Source organism: Pundamilia nyererei, unplaced genomic scaffold (assembly GCF_000239375.1).
Source record: "Pundamilia nyererei isolate P.nyererei 1_Seehausen unplaced genomic scaffold, PunNye1.0 scaffold00231, whole genome shotgun sequence".
Classification (NCBI taxonomy): Eukaryota; Metazoa; Chordata; class Actinopteri; order Cichliformes; family Cichlidae; genus Pundamilia; species Pundamilia nyererei.
The window spans coordinates 600,604-627,997 of NW_005187632.1; the positions used below are offsets into that span (position 1 = coordinate 600,604).

At 40.5% G+C, this 27,394-nt stretch overlaps 1 protein-coding gene across 1 annotated transcript in view; it reads right to left on the bottom strand.

Annotated features, from left to right (window-relative positions):
- Positions 1-27,394, bottom strand: part of dachb (dachshund b) — a 113,242-nt gene that overhangs the window by 5,943 nt on the left and 79,905 nt on the right. The window contains exons 4-11 of the mRNA XM_005748848.1: positions 19,306-19,530; positions 16,849-17,018; positions 15,821-15,926; positions 15,286-15,360; positions 10,192-10,292; positions 9,230-9,377; positions 8,901-9,077; positions 8,254-8,319 (exon numbers count right to left, since the gene is read on the bottom strand). Of these exons, the coding sequence (XP_005748905.1) occupies positions 8,254-8,319; positions 8,901-9,077; positions 9,230-9,377; positions 10,192-10,292; positions 15,286-15,360; positions 15,821-15,926; positions 16,849-17,018; positions 19,306-19,530 (1,068 nt within the window). The remainder of the gene's footprint in view (positions 1-8,253; positions 8,320-8,900; positions 9,078-9,229; positions 9,378-10,191; positions 10,293-15,285; positions 15,361-15,820; positions 15,927-16,848; positions 17,019-19,305; positions 19,531-27,394) is intronic.

Consider the following 27,394-nt stretch of genomic DNA (forward strand, 5'->3'; position numbering starts at 1 on the left):
AGCCTATACAGCTTGGAGTAAGACAACATGCATGAAGAGGATGATGTGGACAAAATACTCATTTGCCTAATAATTCTGCACTCCCTGTATGGCTGCGCTCATTTTTCCACTGTCCACTGGAACTAATCTGTTTTATTTTTGACCTGTTATTTATTCTTTGTTTGGTGGAAATTTTGAAAATGTCAATTCCAGGCTCCCACAGTTCCAGGAAATCTGTATTAATGTCTTTTTTTGTGCATCTTGCGGTCCAAAAGACATAGAACAGACAAAGCAGCAGAGCCTCACGTTTGAGCAGCTGCACCCAGAGCGTAATTTGAGATTTTGCCTGAATATTGAACTTATGTGTAAAGATTCTGCATAAGGAAGTGCAAAATTATTGGCCCCGCAGCCGAATTCATCCCAAACGAGCCCGGATTCGCCTTGCATTTGTGGCCCACAAGGGCAAAAGCAGGCATTTGTTTTTTATGTACGGTATCATTGAAGTAAAGGTCTTTTTTGAAAGTATAACAGTGTTTGGTAAATTTGATGTCCATCCATTCATACTGTACATCCATCCAGTTTCTGACACTTATCTGGGTCTGGGTCCAGAACAAGCCCAGACCACACTCACCCCAGCCACCTTCTCCTGCTCATGTGGGGAAACACACGAGCATCTCTGCACCAGCTGAGAAACAGGTCTACCCCGGGGCCTCCTCCCAGTAGGACATTCCTGAAACACTACTTTATGTTTTGGTCACACACACACACACACCCAACTGACAACTACCCTAAAATGTGTATTCTTGGAGGTTGCTGGTAGTCACTATATGAAATTGGTTGCAAAGAAGTAAACTGTGTTGCACAACCTCTTTGTGATTGCCTTTGGCTTCAAACTAAAAGTTGTGCGTTATTCGATGCAACAGTCTCCATTCTATTACCCATTTTTCCCAGTTTTGCAGACGTGATCTATCGAAGCGACAATCTGATTCCAACCAAAGCAATCTTAAGGAGACTTTTGATAAGCACTCCCTTGGTGACCGATTTTATCTATCAACACTCAGCAAATGCCAACATCCTCAGAGGTTGTCAGGGGGTTGCCAACCAGTCTCTAGGCCTGCGTGACTGAGACCTTAGGTAGCACTTTACTCACTGTTCATTTGTTTAGATTACAGACCACTTAAGAATGTAAATAATGTAAGAGTATATACATTCACAATAGCAAATGTAAGTTCAAAATAATACGTGATGTATTACTGTTTGACTGAACTGTGTGTGTGTTTAGCAAGAGCACAAGAGGCCCACAGTCAGGAAAATCAGTCCATGTTCCAGGGATATTTGTGGGTCAAATTATACTACATTGTGGACATGGAGTTGGAGACCCAACGGCCAGGCACTACGACTACTTTGAAGTCCACGGCACAGGTCTCAGTTTGCGGAGTCACGAAAAAACAGTTAGGACGTCCGCACAGACCCTCAAGCTCATTGTCTGATGATCAAATTTACATTTAGTTATTATTAATAAAATTAACACAGCTTAAGTCTTTCCCCCATAAAGTATAAAATGTGTATTTAATGCCACAGGATGATCCTCCCTGTACCCTTAATGACAAGTTGCGACACCTTGCTATATTTAAATAAAGGCCTACATTGTGTGTCCCTGAGCATAAATCTATAGATGCAGTTTTTGGTCCATAATTCATAAAGACATATGTATGGATTAAATTTAACCTTTAATTTAAATGGACTCTCTTCCTCACAGTCTTGGTACTTTTCTTTTGGTGGAAGGCCAGAAATTCTTCAAGTAAAGAATCCTCCAAAGTGCAGTCAACACAGCTGTAGCATGTGGATGAGCATCCACAGAAGAAAGCAAACCGCCAAACTTTTATTGATATTCTGATAATATGCAAACATTTTAAAACATCAATATTACAGTATGTTGTTGCAACACTGTGTGTATGTATTTTGAGTTTTAGACTGTTGGGTGGAACCAAATGAAACCTTAGGCCAACACAACATGCTGGGCAAAAATGCTTTCCAATATTTTCCTCGAGGAAAGAAAAAAACAAATAAACAAAAAAAATACATCTGTAATAAAAGTAATTGTTACTTGAAGCCCTTAATGAATTGTCTAGTACTTAATCATTCTTACAAAATAGCACCAAATGTGTCCATCGCATTTTTCCCAAAGCTCAAATCAACAAATCACTTGTTTTGTTCACGAAACGCCCAAATATTCAGTTCAGTGTCAAAGAAGACAAAAGAAAACCAGGAAGCTGTGAATTACTGGCTGTTTCTGCTCCAAACATTCATTTACAGACTAAGAATAACTCGCTTTTTAGCACTCGTTTTTCCTTTTTCTTCTCTGATGTTTTATTACTGATTTCTTTTCTTCAAATTATTATCTGCTAAAATAAAATAAATAACAAAACATGAAGTCGCTGAGTCTTTGTGAGTCTGAGTCTTGCCTTTTTGTAACTGCTTCGGCACACTTCCCTCTCACCTATATCTGTCACTATAAAATACACCTCCAGCCCACGTGCACGTGTGTGTGTGTGTTTGCTGTCGTAGTTAAAAATGACGCTGACCTGCCTTGTTAAAAGTCTATCAGCAGGGTGGAGAAAATGTCACCAGGTCTCGGAACAAGGTCACATTTTTCAACTCCGTCCCAAGGAACCTGCTTAGTCTTCCACCTTCTCCACTCCTCCTCCTCCTCCTGCTGCCCTCCTTTCCCACCTCTTCCTCTACTGCACCCCACTTTTCCTCTCCGGTTTGTTCATCTTTTTTAATCCTCACTGTTTCATTTCTTCTCTAACCCTTCCTCTGCTCCCCCTTCACGTGTCTGGGACTCCATATAAAAACGATGTCCATATACGCACGGACACCCTCTCATCCTGCTCTTTCCACCTAAAATCTGGTATCCTTTGATTTTTCCCTCTTCTTTTTCCATACATTTACTCTTATCCTGTCTTCCTTTGCTTTCTTCCCCTCGCTCCATCAACCTTTTCTCCCTGCTTCATTTTACTGCCTTTAGCTCATCATCCTCTTCCTTTTCTTCTTACCTTTCCCTATCCTTTCTTTTCATTCATTCTGACATCATTTTCCTCTTCTCTTTCTCCATCTCAGTCAAACCTTTCTCCTTTTTCTCCATCCTCCATCTTATTTGTCCCTTCTCTTGTTTGTTTTCACTCCACACCCCTTTTCCCTATCAAATCCTTCCCTTTTTGCATCTCTCTTTTTCCCAAATCTCCCTTTCTCTCCCATTTCTCTTCCTACTTTTGACCATGTTTCTTTTCTATATTCCTTCAGTTTTCCCCTTTCCCCATCTCAATCATTTAACTTCCTCCTTCAGAGCCTCCCACCCCACAACCTCTAAATCTTCTCCACTTTCTTCGCCCTCTCCCCCTTTCTAACTTCCTTTTCTCTGTCTTAATTTCCCTCAATTTGTTTTTTTTTTTTACATGGCCAATTAGCCTGGTCAGCTTTTAACAACCAAATGAAACGGATCTCACTTCCTTTCTTTTTAACCCTCTCTCGCTTTCCCTCCCTTGCTTATCGTTTTTCCCTCCCTTCGTTCTCTCTCTTTTTGATTGTAATGCGATGTCTTTCTTTGTATTCAGCACTTTTCTTCCTCACTCGTTAATTAAGAGTGTGGAAGGTGAGAGAGGCAGGGGAGAGGTGTGTGTGTGTTTGTGTGTAAGTAAACCACCATAGGTGCAAAATGCTTTTATGGCAGGAGGGATGAGTGTGTATTTGTCTATGTGTGTGTGTGCAAAGGGGTCCTACTGGGCCAATCAACATTAATGAAATCAGGTGGGTCTGTGTGTGTGTGTGTGTGTGTGTTTGTCGGAGTGCTTGGCTTGCAGAAGAGAGGGGATCTAAAAGGGGTCTAAAGAGGAGTGAGAGCTAATTAGAGTTCCCTGTCTCACAAGAGTGTGGATCAAACACACACAGAAATGCACAACTACAGGTACAGAGCACACACACACACACACACACGGTGTGCGCCTGTAGATATTCATTTATACACACGCAGAGTTTCAAGTGAAGGTTTTCAATGTCAGGGAGGACTGAGCACAGCTGGTGGAAAGAGGACAACACATGCATACTAACACAGACGCACACACCGGCGCTGTACTTGTGAGGACCCTCATTGGCATAATGCACTTCCAAACCAATAACTAGGACTTGGACCTTTCCTCCACTTCAGCTCAACTTTTCAACCTCCTCCACCTGAAAACAGTCAGACTCCAGCGCCGCTTCCTTCAGGTTATGTTCATCTGCGGCCGAAGGTTAAAGTGGGCCGGACCCATCCGCAGAGGTGCACCTTTGATTAATAAGTAAATAAGTCTGTTTGGCAGTTTCATAAATAATAAAGTAAAGCAAGTTCATTTTTCATGTGCTACAGCCTGCCGTTCTTTCCACCCGAGGCCACGGAGATGCTCAACAAATCAGAAACTAATGTCACCCCACAGTCCCACCCCGCAACCAACACATGTCCTTTTAACAGTCGGCACTCGTTTTATCCATTTTCATCTGTGTGTGCCAAAGATATCACCAATTTACTATCGCCTATTTAATCCCAACAGTAGCCATGCTCTTATTTTGAAAGAGCCTAGACTTAACAACCTAGCTCCAGGCCTTCCTGTCTTGTGTTTTTCCTTAAGGTCATCTGATCAGGTCGCCGTTATAGTCTCTCATCCTGGACCACAGCTGGAGATGGTGGTGGTACTTATTCTGCTTTGCAGCGTTAGTGAGCGACACTCAGGAGCACCATCAGTCCAAGAAGGTGGACTTTGTGGAGGTGGTGGTACTATGTATTTTTCTTTACATTTTGGGTGTGGCTGCTTGCATGTCTTACCGCCACCACCTCAGCGTCAACGGCTGTTACACACCAAGCGCATTGTGAAAAAAACCATAACATTAAATTCTGAACTTTTCGGATCCGAAGTGTCAGTTTTTGTTAAAAATTCATCATCAGAAATGCACACAAATAAAAAAATGAAATCGACATCAAACATTAATGAGATGGTCCTGATGGTTCTAGACAAGAAAATTAAGAAACTGAGATTCTGGGTTCATCCAGTTCTCAGGAGAAGGCAGCAGCAGGGAGAATGTGATGGCTTGATCCAGCAGTTGAAGCTTTCGTACATATTTCAGGATGTCAGTGGAGCACTTTGAGCTCAGAGTTGGGACCACATTTCAGGAGACAGAGAGCAATTTGAGCGGTATAATCAGTACTGTTGCATGTTTTGAGCTACGAGCACAACTGTTGCCTAATGCAGTGGTCTGATTGGCCATATCTGTTTATTCTGAATTTGTCCGGTGACATCACGTGGTTCGTGTGATTAACAGGTGAGTCTAAAACATTTTTAGCTTGCCTAATTGTTATGCGCCTGATGTGCAGAGGCCTTAATTCAATGGGAAAAAAATCTAATCTACTCAACAAACATCACCAAACAAATGCGTGTCCATCTGTTCTGCTACACAGCGGCACTGTAGCTGTATTTACAGAGAGTTTACAACATTACTGGATGTAAACTTTACTTTTAAAGATGGAGAGAGCTGCCAGAAGGACAGGGCAGCAGAGGATGTCATGGTGCTTTTAAGGATAAAGTCTGCTCATCAACTTAAAATAACAAAGTGGAAGAAATTTAAATCCCACACGAGTATTGCCATTTATTTATGAGTTACATTAATCAGACAGGCTATATAATGTGTTGTTAAAGTTCCATTTTGGCTCTTTTACATTGAAAAATATCTTTTAAATGAACAATTTTTTGTTATTTAAAGGTTCGTTGAGAGTATTAATAATTTTTAATAAGTACTTGTAGTAAAATTTGAGGTAATGGATTGGTTAGGTTAGATCATGATGGCATTTGCTTATTCATTTTAAGCCGGAAAGCAGCCATGAAACTACGACAGTCCAGTGACAGTATGACAGTTATGGAAGCTTGTTTCTTGTTTGCATAGATAAGCTGAAAATTTAGGTTATTATCTCAAAATTTAGAATGAGGAAGTTAAAACCTTGAGATAATAACCTGAAATTTTGACTTGTGGATGGGTAATTTTTTTCTTACAGTGGTGCAAACAAGCTTTCCCACCATACAACACAGAACGGAGCTGGCTAAATCAACAAAGTGTAGTAACCCCCAGAGCGACAGCAGTAGCACTGGTCAGAAAACAGGCATGTGACTTTTTCCTAAACTGCCAAATCCCACTTTAACCTTCTATTTGACTAAACTGTCGTCTCACTTTCAGGCAGCTTGAACTGAAGTTGTCAGGAGGAGCGCAGAGCTTGCGACTCTCTCATTTGAGCCCAGGCTGGAGGTTAAACGCAGGTCACGAAATCAGTTTTGCTTGAGTTAGACACGACTGTGGTTTTAGTGAAATATAAATAAACTCACTCTGGAATTTGTCTTTAAGCTAGACTTGGATCTTTTCTTTAACCAAGTGCTGCTGGCATCTAAAAATAACTTGGCATATGTTTAGTCTCTGCAACTCTCAAAATATGCTGATTAACTTTACTACAATCCTTTTAAAATGTGTTTGCTGTGAGTAATAACAAAGAATTTTCTAAATGACTACGCTTTTAAGAAAGTCTGCACTCTATTAAAATGTCTTCCACTGAACAGCTCACTACTTTTGAAGAAATGTAAACTCAAATAAATGCAAATTTTGACTTAAAGATTGATCTTCCTCTTTGCTTCACTTTGCAAAATCTTTGTTAAATAATATCCTTTGTCTTTGAAAATTGAAACAATTTCCAAAAGATCGTCAAGGATGTTTCTAATGTTGTTGCTCTGTTTCCTCTTACTTTCTGTATTTACCCAACCTCCCCGAGTAAGCTCTTTGTGATGGTGGGGAGAAAGAAGTCCCCAATGACAGGAAGAGCCATGTGGAGCAACCAGGCCCAGCCAGAAGCTACCTTCTGCTATGACAGGCTTTTTAATAAGCATGTCCCTATTTTCTTAATTGTTCAACCTTTAGTTTGATTTTAAAATAATCCAAAAATATTGTTTATCTTTTTCTAAAACTTTATACATTTCTTAAAAACCTTAAACTGGTCCAGACAAAAACTCACCAGCTACTTTGTCAGGTACACCCAGAGCCCTTAAGTAAGTCAGAGTTGTGTCAGCTGGGGTTCAGAATTCAGGGTTGTCACGTGGGTCATGTACGGGTGCATAGAAGGCAGTTGAAACACTGCATATGAAACCTCTGTGCTATTAAATCTTTATCGCGCACCTAGCATATTTTGATAACTTTCAGAACTACTGATAGGCTCCAGGATCTGCCATTGCTGTAAAAAAGCAAAAACAAAACTCCGCTGGAATGAACGGATGACGTAACTCTTCCATTTAATGGCTCTGGATACACCTGGTCAGTTGCTTGCTAATGCAGAACTCTAATCAGCCAATCGCATACCAGGTATGCAGACATAGTCAAGATGACCTGCTGAAAGCCTGCAAGTTCTCAGCCATTAAGGTCAGGGTAGGCTTTAGAACTTTAAAATAAAGTTAAGGTGAAGAAGTTTTTAAATGGAGTGGGAGATTCACATCATGGCTGATGCTGTCATGTCAATGGACCAAAATCTCTGAGGAATGTTTCCAGAACCTTGTCAAATGTGCGCCATGAAGAATGAAGGCAGTTCTGAAGGTACAAGGAGCTCCAGCCTGCTAGTAGAAGTGGCTGGCAAGTATAATTTTCAGTGTTTGTTGCTCAGTTGGTTTCCCAACAGTGTTTATGCAGAATAACGGGCCAATAAGAACTTTCAAACTGGCCCAAAAACCAAACAAGTAGCCTTGATACAAAGTCGCTTTTGCCAAGTAGCTCAGTCACTCTGTTCTTCTTGTTGTTGGTATCTCAATGACATGTTCTTTTAGTCTTTTTATAGAAAAATGTGTTTCTACAGGACAGCTAAAAAAAAAAGCAGGATTAGTTCCCATGAATATTATTTACTGTCAAATCTAAGACACGCTGGAATTCCAGCACGGAGAGCTTAAAGCCCCGTGACACGCAGCTGTCACACACTTAAACGTAAGCTCTGTGAAATATTTACAGTCGTCGTCACATGCGTGTCTGTTGAGGTGCACATCAAAGGGAGGCCACTGCGCCTGCTTAACATCTCCACTGATCTCAAATGGGCCCCAACACACACATGTGCCTGCCATGTGTGTATCTGTTAACGTATGGCACTTTGCGTCATGTTGTTTGCGCGTGTGTGTATCGGCGTGACTGTGTCTGAATGAGCACGCGCTTGTGTGTGCGTGTGGATACCTTGTACAGCACCGTTGTCTTGCTGGTTCCCATTAACTTCAGGTTTGTCCTCGGCTACAGCAGCGTCTGGTTTGTAACACAAAGACAAGACAGAGTCTCAGTGGGTCGGCCAATAAAAAACAAACAGCACCTTATAACTGCGTGCAGGTGAAAGACAAACCGGATCCACAGAGGGTCCAGCCCCAGACAGTTTTTTTTTCTTTTTTCTTCGTGAGAATTACATCGGTGGGCGTTGCTATGCTTCTTTTCTCCTTATTAATGATAAACAGGCATAGTCACTGCCATCGGCCTGCACAGGAGCACTAACCTGAAGCAAACGTGGAGCTGCTTCTACGAGACGTAGTGCTGCAAACTGTGCTGGCGTTGTTTTTCTGCAGCGGTGCCACGCAGACAGATTAACTGCACGTTTACTGCTGCTGGTGATTATTCCGAATTTTATGGAAGGACGACAGAAAAACAGCAGCAGCCTGTAACTCTGCTTTTAAAGCTGCTTGTTAGGGTAAACAAGAGGCTGAAGGGGGGAAATCATTCATCTAACAGGCAAACATTTAAGCAGTTTTAAACGCAGGCAGTTTGAGCTAAAGCGACAAAGGGACGAATTTAAAAAGACGAAAGAAGAAGAAGTAGGAGGCGGCGAGAAAACAAACCGTTCTTTTTGTTGTTGTTGTTGTTGGCAGCGTGCAGCGGCTCAGGAGAAGGGGAGGACGAGGACGAGTGTTTCAGAGCGTCCTCCACTCTCTCCCTCCTCTTCGACTCGAACTCCAGCGCCTCCTGCAGCTTCCTCTTGGCCTTCTTCTCCTTCTTCAGCCGCTTCTGGATGGAGGCTGGAGGAAGAAGATAGCTCGTCTTGTATCTACCATGTAACTCACTGGCAAATTTCCATTCTTTCTAACGGCCCCTTTATATTCTAACATTGCTTTTGAGGCTCATCTTCAAAGAACTTGTCAAATGCCCCCCCTCCTCCTCCTCCTCTAACCTCTGCTCTGTAGTTCAGAGGTGAGCTGTCGTTCCAGACTCTCTCTCATCTCCCGTTCCCTGTAGAGCTCCATCTTCAGCTCCCTCTTCTCCGCCTGGATCTGCTTGTCCTGCGCCCGGGCGTTCTCCACAGCCACCTTCAGCAGGCCCTGAGTGCACAGATTGGAGTTTATAACCTCTAACACTGTTCAGGACGTGCAGATGAGACAGAGACCTGCCGTGTCGTCAGTGTTTAAATTAGGAGTACTTAGAAAAAAAAGAAAAGAAATTAAATCCCAATTTGTATATATGAATTTTTCTTTTGTATAAGTTAAAGTGCATCTGCCAAATTATATTATTTTTACCGATTTTTAATTTTTTCAAGGACTTCTTTAGTGAAACAGAGAGATGAGGAGAGAAATGTCACGATTACAGACTGTGACCATATGTGTTTGTTTCCTTACTTTAGTTAGCTAATACACATGCTCATTACAAAAGCATCAGCTCTGTTACATCATGTTCAAGTGACTGTTTAACTCATTAACCCACTGTCTCTGCACATGTCCAAACTTTGTCTTCAAACCACTCAACCTGAGCTGTACCTCATTTCTAATCGTGTCCACCTTGTCTTTTTAACAGCACCACCATCTACATCCTCTTCATCTTTCTCTCTCAGATCACTCCTCGTCACCCACTCTGTTCGTCACCTGTCTTTGTTGACCCCAGGTATTCAAACTCATCCACCCTCACTACCTCGTCTCCTTTCCACCTGCTTCCCTCTCATTCACACACACGTATTCTGTCTTGCTTCTCATTCCAAACATATGCAACCATAAGAATTATATGACCTAATGTAATATTGCTGTAGTGTTCTTTGCAGTAGCATTAAAAAAGTGCAATAAGTCCCTCGTACTCCTGGAGTCCATCTGCTGCCTTTTCCCAGCGGCTGTTAAAGCGACAGTGACAGTGAGAACAGCATCACACCTGTATGTTGGTGAGGAGGGTCTCCACTGACGACAGGCCGTCAGCGAACAGGAACGGAGCAGGAAACCCGGGCGGCAGGGTTTGTCCGAGCGGAGACTCCTCTGTGAGAAACAGTGAACAGAGCAGGCAACTTTAAATATTTGGGACCTGATGAAATGGTTTATCTGCCTGGTTCATTTAAGACGCTGTCTTAATTTATAAGGACCCTGCTCCACAAATTCAAAAAAAGAAGAAAGGTTCCTTCGACAGTACTTGTCACGAAGTCGGAGTGAAGTTTATGAAATGTTTACTAAGGTATAAAAGGCAACGAAGCAGCGTCACAGAAATCAATTACACCAAACCCACACGCACGCACACACACACACACACACACACACACACACACACACACACACACACACACACACACACACACACACTCTGAGGTCGTTAGTATTCAGACAATCATGTGGGGTACTAATTGGCAAGGATTAAAGACATCCTTGATTTGTGTGTGTATGCGTGTGTGTTCATTGTGAGTGCGTCACAGTGTCTGCTCAGCCCTTAATGCCTAACACACTGACAACTGGGTTAACTCTGCTGTGAAATTAACGCTGATTAAGATGCACTCTAACACACACACACACACACACACAAAATCTCCATCCCCTATCTGCCACTTCATCCACACATCCCTCGACTACCTTTCCCATCATTCCCAGATCTTCCTTCATCATTTATTTCTCCACCTCAGCTCATCTCTTTTCTTCATCTTCATCTTTTCATGCTTCTTTTTTCCCTCCGTTACTCTTTTCCCCATTTCCTTAAATCCATGTCAGGTTATCCTTTCTATCGTTTCAACCCTTTTTGTCTTCCCTGCTCCTTTCCTTATTTCTCTGCAATTAATTTCCTTATTTCTGTTCATCCTTCTATGTTAAGCTTCTAGTTTGTGGTTTTTGGCTACTTGGAGTGGTGGAAACAAGCTTTAAGGTAGAAACTGACCATCTTCCAGTTGCAGGTCCAGTACTAACACACCTTTAGCTCTGTTTTTGGTCCCTACAAACATTTTTGTCACTTCTGAATGATCGACTCATAATTCTCTGCAAGTTTGCCACTATGAGCAAGCCCTTTTACACTAACTACAATATTTGTTATTTCTCATTTATAGCTGCTTTGAGCCTCAAAATGCTTCTTTTTCTGCTTTATCTCCTTATTATGTTTCCATCTTCACTGATTCATCACCTCCATTTTTTTCATTCCTCTGCTCTTCACTCAGACCCCTGCCACCCCTTTCATTATCAAACACTGAAAACGGCCAGGCTTTTCATATATTTACCCTGATTTCTTTCACTAAAATATGTTTGGCCAAAAAATAAATAATGAATAAATAAAGGGTAGAGACGGTGAAGAGGTGGAAGAGCAGAGAATGATTTAAGAAAAAAGGTAGATTAAATAAGGAGCACAAACAAGGAGATAGTAAAGGAACAAAAACAGGAGCTGGAGGAAATGTTCATCAGTGTTAGACATATTTGAGCTTTTATTTTGAAATATCAATAGATGGTGAAAGAGATTCATTGTTGGCTGGCTACAATTTGAAGTTCATACCATCCATACTACAGCTCATACTACTAAAGAAAGAATAAAAAACACTATGAATGAAATTTCATGTCAACTTCCAAGTTTCCATTTAAAGAAAAGACACAATAAAAATACAACCAAGGATTTGAAGCGCTGTCAGGTCATTTTTGATAACAAGTTTGGTTTATTATGTTGCTCTGCTACAGTAATTACTGCACTACACCGTCCAGATGGAGCGAGGCCACAGGGAACATTGTGGTCTGTTAACACCCCAGAGAGGAGCGGCAGCACTTCCTGTGTCTTTTTGTGGCTTTTAAAAGTTTTTTTACTCAATACATAATTTTTGTTGAATCACTCTCCAACAATACCAACTACACTACAGACACAGTAAATATTGTAGGTTACTTTCCTGTCTATCTGAAAATAAAACATGAAATCCTTTTAGCACATAAACTCCTTAAGACTTAGGAGTTAAATTATCCTAACATATGTATTTTGTTCTAGAGTGAATCATTTGTACAATATTTGATTTTTGTGGCATTTAACAATCTTAAATTTACCTGGAAGGCAAAGAATGCATTATATACATGGAAAAATGTAGGTCTGTTTATTATTTATAACTAATGTATAAAGAACGTATATAGAATAATTCTAAACATCAATTAAATGGTAAATGTACTTAAATGTAAAGCAGCTTCTTACAAAAGGCTCATTCAGCCACATTTTTTCCATACCAAGAACTTTGAATCTAACGTTCACGGGATCTTGCCCATAGACTTTTTGACATGCAGGTTGGAGGAACCAGAACCAAACCACCATCCTTCCAATTAGTAGATCCAATCAAACTCAACAACTTGATTTGTAACATGTCCTTTTTTAGAATGTCAAAATGCGACAGCACAACAAGCTGTTAAAAAAACAAACAAAAAACAGTCTGCTTGATGGACTTTTTGTGCTTTCCAGCGTCCTCTGCAGTGCATCACCCCTCTCTCACCCACATCTGAAAATCTCCAGACAGGAAAGGAGACGACCCCGTTCATTTACCGACATCAAAAGCAGCCTTTGGGAGTTTCAGAGTCGAGTAAATATGTGTAAATGACCCGGTTCTGTAAAGCGTTCTGCAGAATGACGCTCAGGTTAGGGTTCATCCTTTCACACGCAGGAGTGTGGCTGCTCCATCATTCAAAAAAATTTCTTCACAGACAAACTTCATAGCAAGCAGCTTGATGCGGCCTCCGTAAAAGAGTAGACTCTTCTGGAATCACTCTTCTGGAATCACAATCACTGTCTTGAGTCGCCGAGATCATCTCTGGTAGCGACACTGTAGCTAGAACTTAATGCACCTGGTTTATTCCCACCCATTATTTTCCAAAAATGAAAGGTGGCCGTCAGTGCTTCCCTTTTAGTTTCTACTACAAGCACCTATGGTAACAATTTGGAAATCCTACGTCGCCTTGTTCTGGAGTTATCATGTTCACAAAGTTAGGTTTTTCTTACGGTGGTCCTGAGAGGTCAAACGGACTGTAACTTAAGAAAACACCAGCAAATAGAAAAACGCTGCAAACGGACACAAAATGCAGCGGAAGTTGAACAAATTACATTTAATTTCCGTTTCATTAATAGTTTGATAAAACTTCAGTTTGAAAATCCTACATGACATCTTTCGAATGATCATGTTCTTGAAGATTTTCATGTTCAAGATTTTCAAAAAATTTGATCTCTGACCCAAGATTCAAACTTTTGGAGATTATGTATCTGAATTTCAGGAGCGGGACCACGCCTCTAAACACGCTCCTTCCGGTTGCCATCTATATAGGTTTCACCAGTTCTGCAACTGTTCATTCTCGCTTACGTGCCCCACCCTCCCTCCCTCCTTGTACTCAATTCTTTAACTTCTTTACTTCTATTTAGTACATGGGGATCTGCCAGGCCCAGGAGCCGTCGCCAGTCCCCTTCGAGGCCAATTCATGTCCAAGCATTCACCTTTACCTACTAAAACGTTGTCAATCCTAAAACGAGGACATGGGCCCAGCTAGTGAAATCTGTGATTTTTAGTGGATTCATCTATGGTATAAGTCAGGGGTGGGCAATCTCACCTTGGGTCAACACACCTGAATCACATGATTAGTTTGTTACCAGGCCTCTGGAGAACTTCAAGACATGTTGAGGAGCTAATTTAGCCATTTAAATCAGCTGTGTTGGTTCGAGGACACATTTAAAACCTGCAGGGACACCGGCCCTCGGGGCCTGGAATTGCCCACCCCTGGCTTAGGGGGTAGAGCAGGTCATCTAACAATTGGAAGGCTGGCGCGTCAATCCCGGGCTCATTCAGTCTAAACATCCTTGGAGAAAATATTAAGTCAAGTTGGTCTCCGGAGTGTGAATGTTAGATAGAAAACACTTAAGCACAGGAAAAAAAGTGCTTATATGGGTGAATGACGCAAGTTGGACAAAGTGCTTTGAGAACTCAGGTAGAGAAGCTCTATATAAGAACCGGTCAATTATCGTATTCAAAAAGGCAGGTGTCGACAACATCAACCTTTAATGGCCGAGTGGTAAAAAGCGTTTTTTAAATGAATCATTTGAAAGATTATGAGAAATCTGCCACCTGTAATCAACACTTTTCTAACTGTATTAGGAACCTCCATCTGGGAAAACTTTCATATTCATCCATACATGGCAGAGTGTTTATGTGTTAGATAGTTCCTCTGATAGATAAAAAGCCACAACTGAATTATGTGAAACAAATTGTGTTTGTGAACCTTAAAGCTCTTAAAGTAATTCTGATGCTTTCACTAGCTAACATCAACACAGTCTAAAAAGCCTCAGTTCTGATTGGTTCACAGAGCCTACTATAAAAGGCAACACACCATCACATTTATGAAGGAGGGCTGGCGCGGGGGGGTCACGTGGCCTGACTCCACCGCAGATATCGGATTAAGAAGACAATCTTCGAGACCGAGTTATCTATTTTTCTTTAGCCCTTATTGATTTTAAAGGAAGTAGCACTCCTGCTGATGTCTGCAGTGGAGCTTCAGGAGCGTGAAAGGTGGAGGTGGGGGGAGGGGGTGAGGATGGAGAAAGAGGAATTACAAGAATAATGTGTTATAAGAATGGAAAATACAGCGGACGGGGGGTGGAGAAGAAAGAGTGTGAAGGAGGAAGGAGAGGCCCTGCTTGCTTTTAGTGCGTGACCTCCTGACCCCTTTTAGCCACGCTTCCTTCACTTAGCTTTCCTCGCTCACCCCCACCCCACATCCATCTATCCATCTTTTATCCATCTCTCCCTCCCTTGCTCATCTGATTGATGGTTTGGAGACAGGTGATCAATAGGAGGGGCAGAACATCCTGACTCTTCTGTTTCTCAGTGTGTGTTTGTCTCTGCATGTGTGCGTGTAAATACAGTAGATGAGGAAAGCCCTCCTAAGTGAGGAAATTTATCAGATGTCAGAAGTAACCGGGAGAGGGCTTAGATTAAGGCGAGTAATGGAATATCCTCACTTATATTTAAGTGTGTGTGCGAGTGTGTGGTCCAACCTTTGTCCTTTGTTATTTTCTTGATGGGTGGAGTAGAGTTGGTCAGCGCAACATCTGCATCAGCTGACACCAGTCCTGTTGAACGAAAGCATGCTCTGGTTATGTGTGGGCATCACAGTGTGGATGCATGTTTTTGCATACATGTACATCTTCCTACTTGTGTGTTGTCTAGTGTGTAAGATCTTTACTGTACATGCTGCTTTGTTTAAAAAAATGTAAGACAATTACTAAAAACTTGTGTTTTGCCTGTGTTCAAGAATGAAAGACAGCATAACCAAACTAGACATATTTAAGACGCTTAAAACCATTAAAGATTTATTTTTATGTTTAAAAACTTACTTTCATGATAACCAGTTAGCAAATCACTTATAAAAAAAGCTCAAAGTACACAGTTTACATTGATGTGACAAAGAAAGCAGCAAATCCTCTGATTCAAGAGGCGGAAATGTGAGTACTTTGCATGGTTTCTCAGATTTTTGAATTTAATCTGCCTCTTTGCTGTGTGTGTGATGAGTGTGTGTGTGTGTGTGTGTACCCAGTCTTTCAGGCGAGCTGGAGGCTGAGCTGCTGGGCTGCGACTGCAGAGGAGTATTGGTTTCGTCAACAGACGGGGAGAGCGAGGGGCTGTCGCACACTCTCTCCTGCAGGAGGAGAGGCAATGAATGAAAGTAAGTGGAGAGATTCAAACATGTTACACTGGCTTATAACTGGCTGCCAGTGGTTAAAGCTCTCTCTCTCTAATCATTCTCAACATGTCATAAAGATAAACTTTATTAAATTTTTCATTGATAATTACAAAGTTGAGTAAGACTGGCTTTGGATGGTCCGCTGCACAGACGTTTACGTGAGATGATTAAATGAATGTGTATTTGTTGTAGAAATACAACTAATTCATATTTTGTCAGAAATTTGATTAAATAAAATAAAAATCCAAAACTTAAAGATATCAAACTGACAACAACACAGCCAAGCTTCCCAAATCCAAATTCCCTCCGGATATTTTGCTTGAAAAATGTATTTATTTATTGCATGTATTTATTTTCACTTAAAATATGTATTTATTATTATGAAACAATACATCATTACACATCTTTAGAAACTTTAACATCTATTCCAACATCTTCACAGTCTGCACCACTGCATGTATGTGTATAAACATGATGTACGTGTTGTTATTGTCTGTGTAATGTGAAGTACATTTAGAGCAAAAGAAAAATAACTCCTGCATGTGTACACATACTTGGTCAATTAAAGCTGATACTGACTGCACTGCAATTTAAACCAAATGAGCTTTTCTTAACAATTTAAGGACTCAATCTGCTTCTATAAAAGGCTTTAATCTTTATATTTGGGTCTACTGTGTTATTGCGCAGCCTAAATATTTAGAAAAGTAGGGTATATGGTAATCATCTGGTGGGCTGCAGTAGCCACATAAGACTAAAGAGCACTGTAATGGCAAACAAACTCTCGAATAAAAGATTTATGTAAAGATGTAAAAGATTTTTCACACAGGAGTTCCTCATGGATCCCAGTCGGATCCTCTGCAGTTGCGTGTCGTGTTACCTTGATGACAGGTGCACGGTGTACGTGAGTGTGTATCTGCTGGGCTGCAGCGGCCATGTTTGCAATGGTGCTTAGGTGGTTCATCTGTGACATCGCCATGGCAACAGACGCAGGCGGCAGCCCCATGGGCAGCAGAGGGTGGGGCATCATCATAAAAGGCAGATCCAACCCTGAGAGACAAAAAGAGGATAAACTCTCCTCACTCTGAGGCAACCTGACATTAAGGCAGGGGGTCTCAAACTGTGAGGTGGACCCCACTGGTGGGACGTGGATAATAACTAGGTGAAAGACAGGAAGTGAAACCAAGATGAGTCCATATCATTTATTTAAATTTTCAGAGAAAAGTTCTTGCTGATGCTATTGTGCTGACGTTGATTTCAGTTAAATGAAACTGAGAATTTTTTTTGCAAATAGTGATTGGTAAGAGTTGTTATTATAGTTAACCAAAGCTAAACACAAAACTTAAAACTATATGTGAAAAAAACTTTTAACAAAGGCAAAAAACAGACTTAAAAAAAACCTAACTGAAATGATTTTGTGAACTTGGAAAACATAACTAAAATAAATATGAAAATAAAACTGGTAAAAATTTAATTACAACTTGTCTGATGAGGCACTGATGAGTGTTTAATGAGAAGTTAGTAGTCTAAAAAAACTGAATCACTGCTTTGAAAAAGTTGTTAAAAAATACACACAAAAATCTGTAAAAACACATTTATTTGCCTTTTTACACATTTTCCTGAATGGTTAATAACTAAAACACATAAATAAGCCTTTGGTTTTATATATTTCAGGTGCATATTCACGTTTATTGAGGGTAGTCTTTTTTTTAATTTGAGTGTTCATCTGACATTTGTCCGTCATGCAATAATAATTAAAAAAAAGACTAAAAGTAACAGTGAGACTAATAAAAACTAAAGCAAAACTAAACATTTTTCAATAAATAAAAAGCAATAAAAAGCAATAAAAAGCAAACTAAAACAAGGAAATCCACCCTGGCAAAGAACTGAAATCAAACAGGATTAAAAACATAAAGTGAAAATAAAATAAGAATAAAAACAAATGAGAAAATTAAAAAAATTATAAAGGTGGTGAGGCACAACACAAGTGCGGCCTCCCAGAAAAAGCTTGCAAACCATTGCTTTAAAGCAGCTTAACTTAAGAGGAGCATCCACTAGTGTAACAGCAGAAATATGACATGAAATGAAGAAAATGCGAATATGTTTTCTTTTGAACCCAAGTAATATATTACATACGAGATCTTTTTCTCTCTCTCTTTTTTTTTACATTTGGTTACTTGAAGCTTGATGGTGAAAACGAGACAGTAACACAGTCTGAGATTGTGTCTGTGAACTCAGGTTGAACTTAACCTTGAGGAGAGAGGGAGAAGGAGAGGTGTCATTTCAGTGTCGAATGTCTCGCTAACAAAAGTTAACCAAGCAGAGGAGGACAGAGAGAAAGAAAGACAGGAAGACCAATAAAACACGGAGGTCAGAGGTTTGAAGGGTGATGAGGTGAAAGAAGGGAAAAAGAGAAGGTCAGTTTTGTAGGTTTTTTTCTGTTTTATTCTCTGCCTGCGCTCTTTGAATACATCCTGTACTGGTGCATGTCCTGTCTCCAGGTTTTGTGCTTTATCTCTAGCAACACTTTTACGTTTATTTGCCCAGCTCTCCTTTTTATCCTCCTCTTATCCACCTCTCAGTCTGCCCTCTTTCCCTCCCCCTCGTCTTCCTCTCTTTACCTCATGCACAGATGCACATCACCAACCACACATTTCACCGTGTTTGTTAGGACTATCCATTAGCTTCGATTCATCCTTTAAAACCCCCCCTCCAAAACCTCTTAGAAGTCCAACCTTGACCTCTGACCTCCAACTTCAGTGACCCCCCCCCCTGACCCTCGGATAGGCCACTTATTTTCCAAGACGAGCTCCCAGCTAGATGTACACACTTGAGCAGACGCCACACACACACACACACACACACAAATGTGCAGCGGCTGCTTTCATTCCGATGAAACAATAACACTGATTGCTGTTGTCGTGACGATTGAAGTGATAGAATAATCAATGTGAGTGTTTGTTGCCGCCGCTGTTCTTTTTGTGTGTGTGTGTGTGTGTTTGTTTGTGTGTAAATATATTACTTCTGCAGTTAGAAAAGGAGTATGAGTGTGTCTCTGTTTATGTGTGTGTGTGTGTGTGTGTGTGTGTGTGCGTGAGGTGTTGATGAATTGAGTCATTTAGTAGAGTGTGTGCTGATTAATCCCGGCAGAGTGTTAATACAGGAGATGGGAACAGATTAAATGGCGTACATTAACAAATATTGCCACCCTTTAAACACACAAACTCACACACCTTCAGTGTGTGTGTGTGTGTGTGTGTGTGTGTGTGTGTGTGTGTGTGTGTTGTCCTTTTTTTCCTTGTGGTTTGTCTCTCGTGGCGTGGATGTGTGCACTCACTGTTTGCCAGTAGCTGTTGCTGCTGGAGTTGCTGTTGCTGATTGACAGCTCCTAAGGCGGGCCCCCTCCCGGCACCTCCCGCTGCACCACCAGTACCAGCTACTCCTCCTCCTCCTCCCACTGGTGGTGCTCCTCCACCACCACCTCCTCCTCCCGGCCCTCCGCTGTGGGCACCAGCAGGGGGGCTGGTCAGACGCTCCTTATCCCAGGAACACTCACTTCCTCCTGGGTAGAGATGGAGATATTTTTATTCCAAATGGTCCAAAAATAACAAACAAATACATGTTTGTGTGTCTTTTTTCCCTCATTTTTAAACAACAGTTCATCGGTTCATCCATCTCTGGGTACATTTCTGGGGAAAGAAGGACCCTATAAAGTACTGTGGCTAAAAGTTAATTTCTGTTACAGTCTTACAACAGCGTCGGACAGGGTACCACTATTTTAGAGCCCTCCAAAATTGTAACCACAGCCTTTAAACCTTTAAACAGAAAAGCTGACATTTCATAACGACACCTGTTACAAAACTGTGTTCAGCATAGACTGTAAATAAAAGATGTAGTTACTATCAAGCCACCCACTGGCTAGCAAGGCATTACAAATCTTGAGTTGAGCATTTTTGTTGTTGCCATCTTACTGTTGTGAAACCAGCAAGTAGTCTGTAGATCTCAATAACCTGCCTATTGTAAAGCATGCCCTGCTTTATCATCCTTTTTTACCCTAAGGTGGACAATAATGTACAAACTGAACATCACTTCCTGTTTAGTTAGACTTAAAATTAGCTACTGAGACCCTGAACTCTCAAGGAAATGTTTACCAAGGCCATGAATTAAATAGGTAGTATGGTTGTTTTATCTAAAGCCTGTGCAGCAAGTACTCTTTCAATATATAGATCATCAGCTCAACCAGCTAGTGGTACCCTGCACTTAATGGCTCACTATAGTATAATATGACAGGAACCAGGAAAAATGTTTGGTTGCCCAGTGATTTGTTTTGCTTTTGTTGACTGATTGCAAGTAGTTGCAGTGACCAACTCGTCCACCACTTTAGATCAGAAGTGACTGGTGGTCCAACTCTACTTGTAATCACTCTTAGACAGATTGGCAACAAGTTGCAATCAACTTGAGCGAGTCTGACTGCAGCTCGTCTCTGACACGTTTCTTTACAGCACAGGACTCGACTCATCTTGACGCTGACTGGTTGCATCCTGATTGTATTCCTATATAAAAGGAATAATGCAGAGCACCTGTATAATTTTGCAATTAAACTACCATCCTGCAGCAACCACGTCACTATTTGTTTCTGAATTTCTGTTTTAAAGCAAGTGACTGAAGCATAATGTAGCTCTGCTCTGTATGCGGGGAGCACAGGAGTTAAGCACATGGCAAAAACCCAGAGCAAAGGAGAGAGATTAGCGTGACTAGATGATGTCAAAATGTAAAAGACACTCTCACAGTGGAAATATGAAAAGAGCGAAGTGCACATAAATCAGGTTAAAAAAAAAAAAGCCAAATTTAATTTTACATGTTTTCTCAGAAAGGCCGAGGTCTCTGTGGAGCAACTCAGACCACTACTGATGGATATATCGATCGATAGAATTGATCTAAAAATCCTGGTACATTTTCAAAGCTTCTTCAAACAGCAGGAAACATTTGGTTGTCTGTAAAATTAAAAGGGAATAAAGAAAGTGTCCAAAATCCTGTTTCTTATAATTAAAAATGATAAATGAAATACATTTAGCTTGTAAACAATCACACGCGTGTAAATGACTGACTGAAGCATTATTATTGTGATAAAATGATGATCACCACAACTTTTTTCCGTTGTTTGGATCCAAAATGAATTTAATCACTTTCTCACTTCACACCTTCATTCCCTCTCTCTCTCTGTATAGTGCTGCCTCTCTCGCTCTGCACAGCTCTCTCTCTGCTCCCCTGTTCCCTCTCTCATCCATCTTCATCTCCCTCCATTAGTTTGAATTAGCAACCGTCTCTCTCTATTATTGCCTACTGAATTCCCTGCGCTCTGTGAGTGTGTGTCTGTGTGAGAGTGTGTGTGTGTGGATGACAGCTGGGCCTCATCCCCTCTGCCATTTACACCGGGGAAGAAAAGAAGTATAAACAGATGGGCAGATGTTCTCTCTCTCTCTTCTCATTTTTTCCTTGGCCTTGTCCTCTACCTCCCAGCCTCTTTTTTTCTCTTTGCCTCTCCTCCATGTTTCTCTGTCTTTCACTTTTTTGGGCCTTTTTTGCATTTCCGTGTGAGTCTTCTGTGTGTCTCTTCCTCCTTTTTCTCTCCAACTTTCTTAGAAACTTACACCTTTGCTCTGAGGCTACAGCTTGCAGCTCTGACACCTGGATTTCAATTTAGCTGCTGCAAAGTTGTGGCTCTTGTTTCCTTTATTTTGGGGTCAGTAATCATTCCTCTTGTTCATAACATTAGGGTAAAATAAAATCCAGTCTTAACAGGCTTTTAGTGTGAGGGAGTGGGGACTAAACCCAAAGCAAGTTATTTAAAGCTAATAAGAGGGTTGTGAGACTTTATCTTCTGACCTTATGGTCTTTTTAGGAAAAAGAATTTGCTGTTTTTGTTACTTGCCCTCTATCCACTCCACTCCAGAGGATATCCACTTGGATAGATGAATTCAGATTCCTAAACCCTCATTAGCTTCAGATATAGTTGACACACACAATAAGGACTGCATGACCCCTATCATTTCCTCTGATGCTAAACTACAAAAGGACAACCAGCATGAACAGGAAGAAATATGTTTTGGTCAAAGTCATCGCTCCACCTATTCACTTTTTAAAACATCAACCTATGGTAACTGGGATAGGCTCCAGCCCACCCACAACCCTAATAAGTGTAAGCAGAAGACAGGATGGATCGAACCTGTTTTAGGTTTATATGCCACTAACTACGGTGTCAAATTAAGTTTGCTACAAAACTTCTCTTCTCCTACAGCTTATTTAGGCATCAGTCACACAGGCCCAGACACTGTGCTGGTCTGCAGGCACTAGTCACCTTCAAAGGAAAAGTTGTGCTTTAAAAGGTTAAACTTTCACCGTCAGTGCAAGTAGTTTCAGTCATTATGCAAATGTACTGTTTATACATTAACTGCTTCCTTCACTACAGTGAACGTTTGCAAACATAATCTAATTAGAGATTTTGTCTCCTATCACAGCAGCTCTATAATAATCAGCAGGAGTTCGAGTAATGTAGCTCTTTCTCCATTAATAAAGCAATTAGAGGCAGATTTGAAAAATAATGAGATATGGCGTTACCTTCCTTTGTGAATACCAAGAAAATATCATCTCAATGTGGTTTAATAGTAATTACCCATGTGTTCATCTCTCACTCTTGAGTTTATGGCCCTTTTAATTTGAGTAATCCTCACTGAAATAACACTGCTCTTGTTCAAAAATTCATTTTGATTTCATTCATTTATATTAGATAGATACGATTTATTTCGAACATGCAAATATAATTGAAATAACAAGAGAAAAAAACAAAACTTAAAAATCATCATGTATATATCGATGTCTACAGAATGTGTGTGCTCGAAAAGGAGTAGGATGAAGTTTACAGTTTTCCTGTTCCTACCCCCTTACTTCAAATTTCATTGCTTACAAATCCATATCCAGGATTCAACATATTTATTGATTTGTTATTTAGTATTTATCCACGTTTCTATACAGAAAAAACACTTGTTTGCTTTTCTAACTCGACACAAAAACCTGACACGTGAGTAATTTTGCTGACATGCTTGGCCCAGCATCTCACATGTTCTCACTGTTCAATGGTTAGAAGCTGCCATGGAGACATATGTCATGTTACAAGCACTTTATAACCAAAGCTGCTGCCACAAAGTTGCTCTATATGAAATCATCATGTTGCTATGAAGTATTTGCAGTTTTTTCCTCCTCATAGGTTTTATTAACTCCATCTTCTTTCTCACCTCCACCTACAGTGTTTTATTTCCAGTGTGACACTGTGGAACATCTGCATCTACACACCAAATCACACCGTCACACAAAACATCGGTGTGGACAAACAAATGGCGTGATGTGAAATGACATTTAAAAAAGAAGACTTTAAATGTGCTGATGTGACTCACAGAATGGCACAAAAAGTGTTGCGCTATGATTTAAATGTCAGGTTTCATGTTGGTTAATGATACAGAAATAACTGCGGGCCGACGATGCAAAGGTTTAACTCTGCAGCAGCATGTCAACTGTCCTCTCTCCTCAAGAAGGCGGCAGAAAAAGAAGATTCAGGTGAGCAATCAGAGGGGTGGTCTCTTGAACCATGGACAGTTTACACCATTTGTGTACACTTATAGCATTTGTTCTTTAATTGTTGTACACGTGTGACATGCTTTTAACGCCAAGAACTGTCTTCCACTTCCTTTGGTTTCTCCCTTCAGAGGTCACCACAGTGGATCACCTTCCTCCATATCACCCCACTTCTAGCATCCTCCTCTGCATGTCCTCCTTCGCTACATCCATGTAACTCGTTTGAGCTCTTCCTCTTCAACATCCTTTGTCCAATATATCAACTATCCCTCCTTTTCAAACCATCCAAGCCTTGCGTCTCTAACTTTGTCCCTCTGAGGTACTCACTGTTAGGTTCTGCTTGCTGGTTGATGGTCTTTCAAACAACTCGCACCAATAATTATCTGCCATTTTGATATCTTGCCCAAGGGAGGATTTTTGATTTCGAAGTTGAAGGCAACATCTAAAAATTAACCTTATGAGTAAAAATAAGGAGAATCACAATTTTTATATTTTCTATATTTTATGTTTACTTGCTATATTACATGTAATGTCTTTGAGTGGACAGGAATGGGAAGCACGGAGATATCAAGACCCCGAGCTTATAAAGAATGTGGCTCAGGGTCGTAAACAGGTTCATCCTACCATCCAGCACTCTCTGTTTTAATGCGTTTGTCCTCATGTGCAAAACGCTTCTGTAATTATTTTCTTATCCTTCTGCCTGCTGGTGTCGACAGTAGGCTTAAAAAATATAAAAAGTTGCGTTGTATTTATGAATAAACCTGCGATTAATACAAATATATGAATTGCGCAACTCCTCACGAACACGTTATTTCAAGTTCTTGTTTCTTCTGTCCTTTCTATTGCACTTCCTCTCCTCCCATGTCTGCCATTGTTTCCTAAACTTCCTCTTCCTCGTTCTTCCATTGAAAAAAAAAGAAGATATAGTTTCCATTCACACATAAATTGGGGCGATCGTGGCTCAAGAGTTGGGAGTTCGCCTTGTAATCAGAAGGTTGCCGGTTCGAGCCCCGGCTTGGACAGTCTTGGTCGTTGTGTCCTTGGGCACTTCACCCGTTGCCTACTGCTGGTGGTCAGAGGGCCCGGTGGCGCCAGTGTCCGGCAGCCTCGCCTCTGTCAGTGCGCCCCAGGGTGGCTGTGACTACAATGTAGCTTGCCATCACATGTGTGTGTGAATGGGTGGATGACTGGATATGTAAAGCGCTTTGGGGTCCTTAGGGAAAAAAGCGCTATATAAATACAGGCCATTTACCATTTACCATAAATTGGTCCTTCTCATTTTTCCATCATTCCAATCTGTGTTTTTCTAATTTTTAATGAGAGGAAATACAAATAAATAAATTTTAAAAAACGTGACTGTCACCATGATCTGGACAAGCCCGAGCGATCGACTTTCACCCATCAAAACAGCAAAATATCTCTTCTTTTTCTCCCCTTTTCCTCTCGCCCTAAATATCCCTTTCTTTCCTCGTGAGTCCATTTTTCCTCTCGCTTTATTTTCTTTTTCATTTCGTTCCTCTGCGCTATTGTCCGCCACAGTTTCCCAGGCCGGTGTGAGTGTCCCTTACAAAGAAAACAAGGTCGGACAATGAAAAGAAGGCTTTCCACGCACTCACGAAACAAAACAAAGAAGAAAAAAATCACTCTGAATGAAATAAAAGAAGGAGAAGAACACAGAGACTAGCAGGAAGGAATAAATAAAAAACGACAGAAGAAAATGAGAGAATAGAGTAACTCTATCGGCCCATTTGCCAGGTCAGCTGAAGAAAAGGAAGAGAAAGAAAAATAGAAACAGGAGAGTCTGGGTGGAAACAGAAGGAAGGACCCCACGCTCTCTCCTTTCTTTTCCTTTTGCTTTTTGTTTTCTGTCTTTTTAATAATTCAGAGAAGCAAACACAGCAGAGATTGACTGAGCCGGAAAACACGTGTGTGCCTAAGTTATCTATGAAAAAGGACTAAAACATAATACTTATAAATTTAAAAAAAAAAAGGACTGATTAATACATTTGTTTAATGTTTCAGCTATTGTCAGGCTGTAATCTGACCAGAACTTACATAAGAGATGAGCAAATTTCCATGGAATTCAGGCACTCAGGTTTAGTTTCATTACTTTTGTCTGAAGTATTCTTTTTCTTTTGTCTGTCTTTTATTTCCTTCCTGTCTTCTGTCTTTTTTTGCTTTACCCTGCAGTCATCAGGCAGACAAGAAACTTTAAATGGTGTTAATCGATCTTCAGGGACCTCAAAATGAAAGTAAATGGAGGTTTTACATTAACAAAAAGGCAGAAATCTCAAAGAGTTGCAATTTAATGATTTCCCCTGATCCCAAATTTTGTTTGTGGTGTACTGAAATTCAAATAAGACGAGAGTTACAGACTACACTACCAAAGCACAACTTGACTGTTATTATTATTATTGTTTTTTTTTAAATCATTGTTATATCTGTAACGTTTCTTCATTAATTTATGTTGTTTTAGATGTGCAATTGATTTGTCTTTTTTTTTAAATAAATACCACCACTCCACAGTAAGGTTGGGCATATTTACCAAGGCTTACCCCATTAAGAACAGAACCTGGCAACACACGGCTGCTACTCACCCTCTGGATTGACTGATCGTCAGTATAGAGCACTTCTATGAAAGCTGAAGTTTTGGCAAACTGCTGGTCGGAAGCATTCAGGTGTGTGTTAACACAAAATCAAGAAGGAACGATATCAGTAATGATCTTAGAGAAGCAAATTTACTGTCCAACCATCTGGGAAGGGTTAAAGGACATTTCCAAACAATTTTAATCTCTAAAAACAAAATGACAGTGTGGCTTTGGTTTCATGTGAACAAACTTCAAGACTTCTAAGTTGGTTAGACGGTGGAGACCAAAGTGGAGTTCTTTAACAATAATGCACAGCAACATATTTGCCACAAAGACTTCACACCAACTGTAAAGCATGGTAGTTAGAGAGGTGATGATTTGTGCTTGTTTTGCAGCCACAGGACCCAGGCTCTTTGCAGTCACTGAGTTGACATGAACTCATTGACTCTGGGGTCAAACGTAAGGCCCTTATGGGTCGGGCTGATGGCTAAAGTTTGGTTTAACTTAGGTTTAAACTGCAACGCGACAATGATCCCAAACACAGCAGCAAATCTACAACAGAATGGCTTCATTTCTATGAAATAATTTTGACACAGTGTAATATGTCATGTTGGTCTTCAGCTTAGGTTTTATAATTTTTAATACAACCTTAGAAAGAGGGTATACTTTCCTTTTCCTGTATATAATACAATAAGCAGGTTTTTTTTACTTGAGTATTTTTTAACACATTTCTTTAAAAGAAAAACGAATTCCTTTGAAAATAACTTTATCAAGCACTGTTAGCATTAATTTTTACTTTATTTTCAACCCTTAAGTTTCATGAATTCAGCTCTTTATCTTCACATTACGTTGTATATTTTATGTTGTACGTATACAGTTCTTGTCTGGCTTGTGAGCACCTATGAATTTCAAATGACTGAACATATTCAGAAATAAACGCAAAATAACTAATTTATATAAAATAACACCATCTGTGACCAACTTTCATTAAAACTGGCTCCTGGAGTCTTTAAACACCTCTTATGACCATGTACTTGTGTCCCTGGAGACTTCCACACAACATCTGTGTTCTGACAGTCCACTCTTACATTTACTGATCCGTGTCGGTTTACACTTCAGTTTTTGAAAAAGTGAGGCGAGCAGGCTGAATGATTAGCAAGAACTAAAGTCTTTTCAGGTCATTGTTGAAGACTGGCTCATTTTCACACA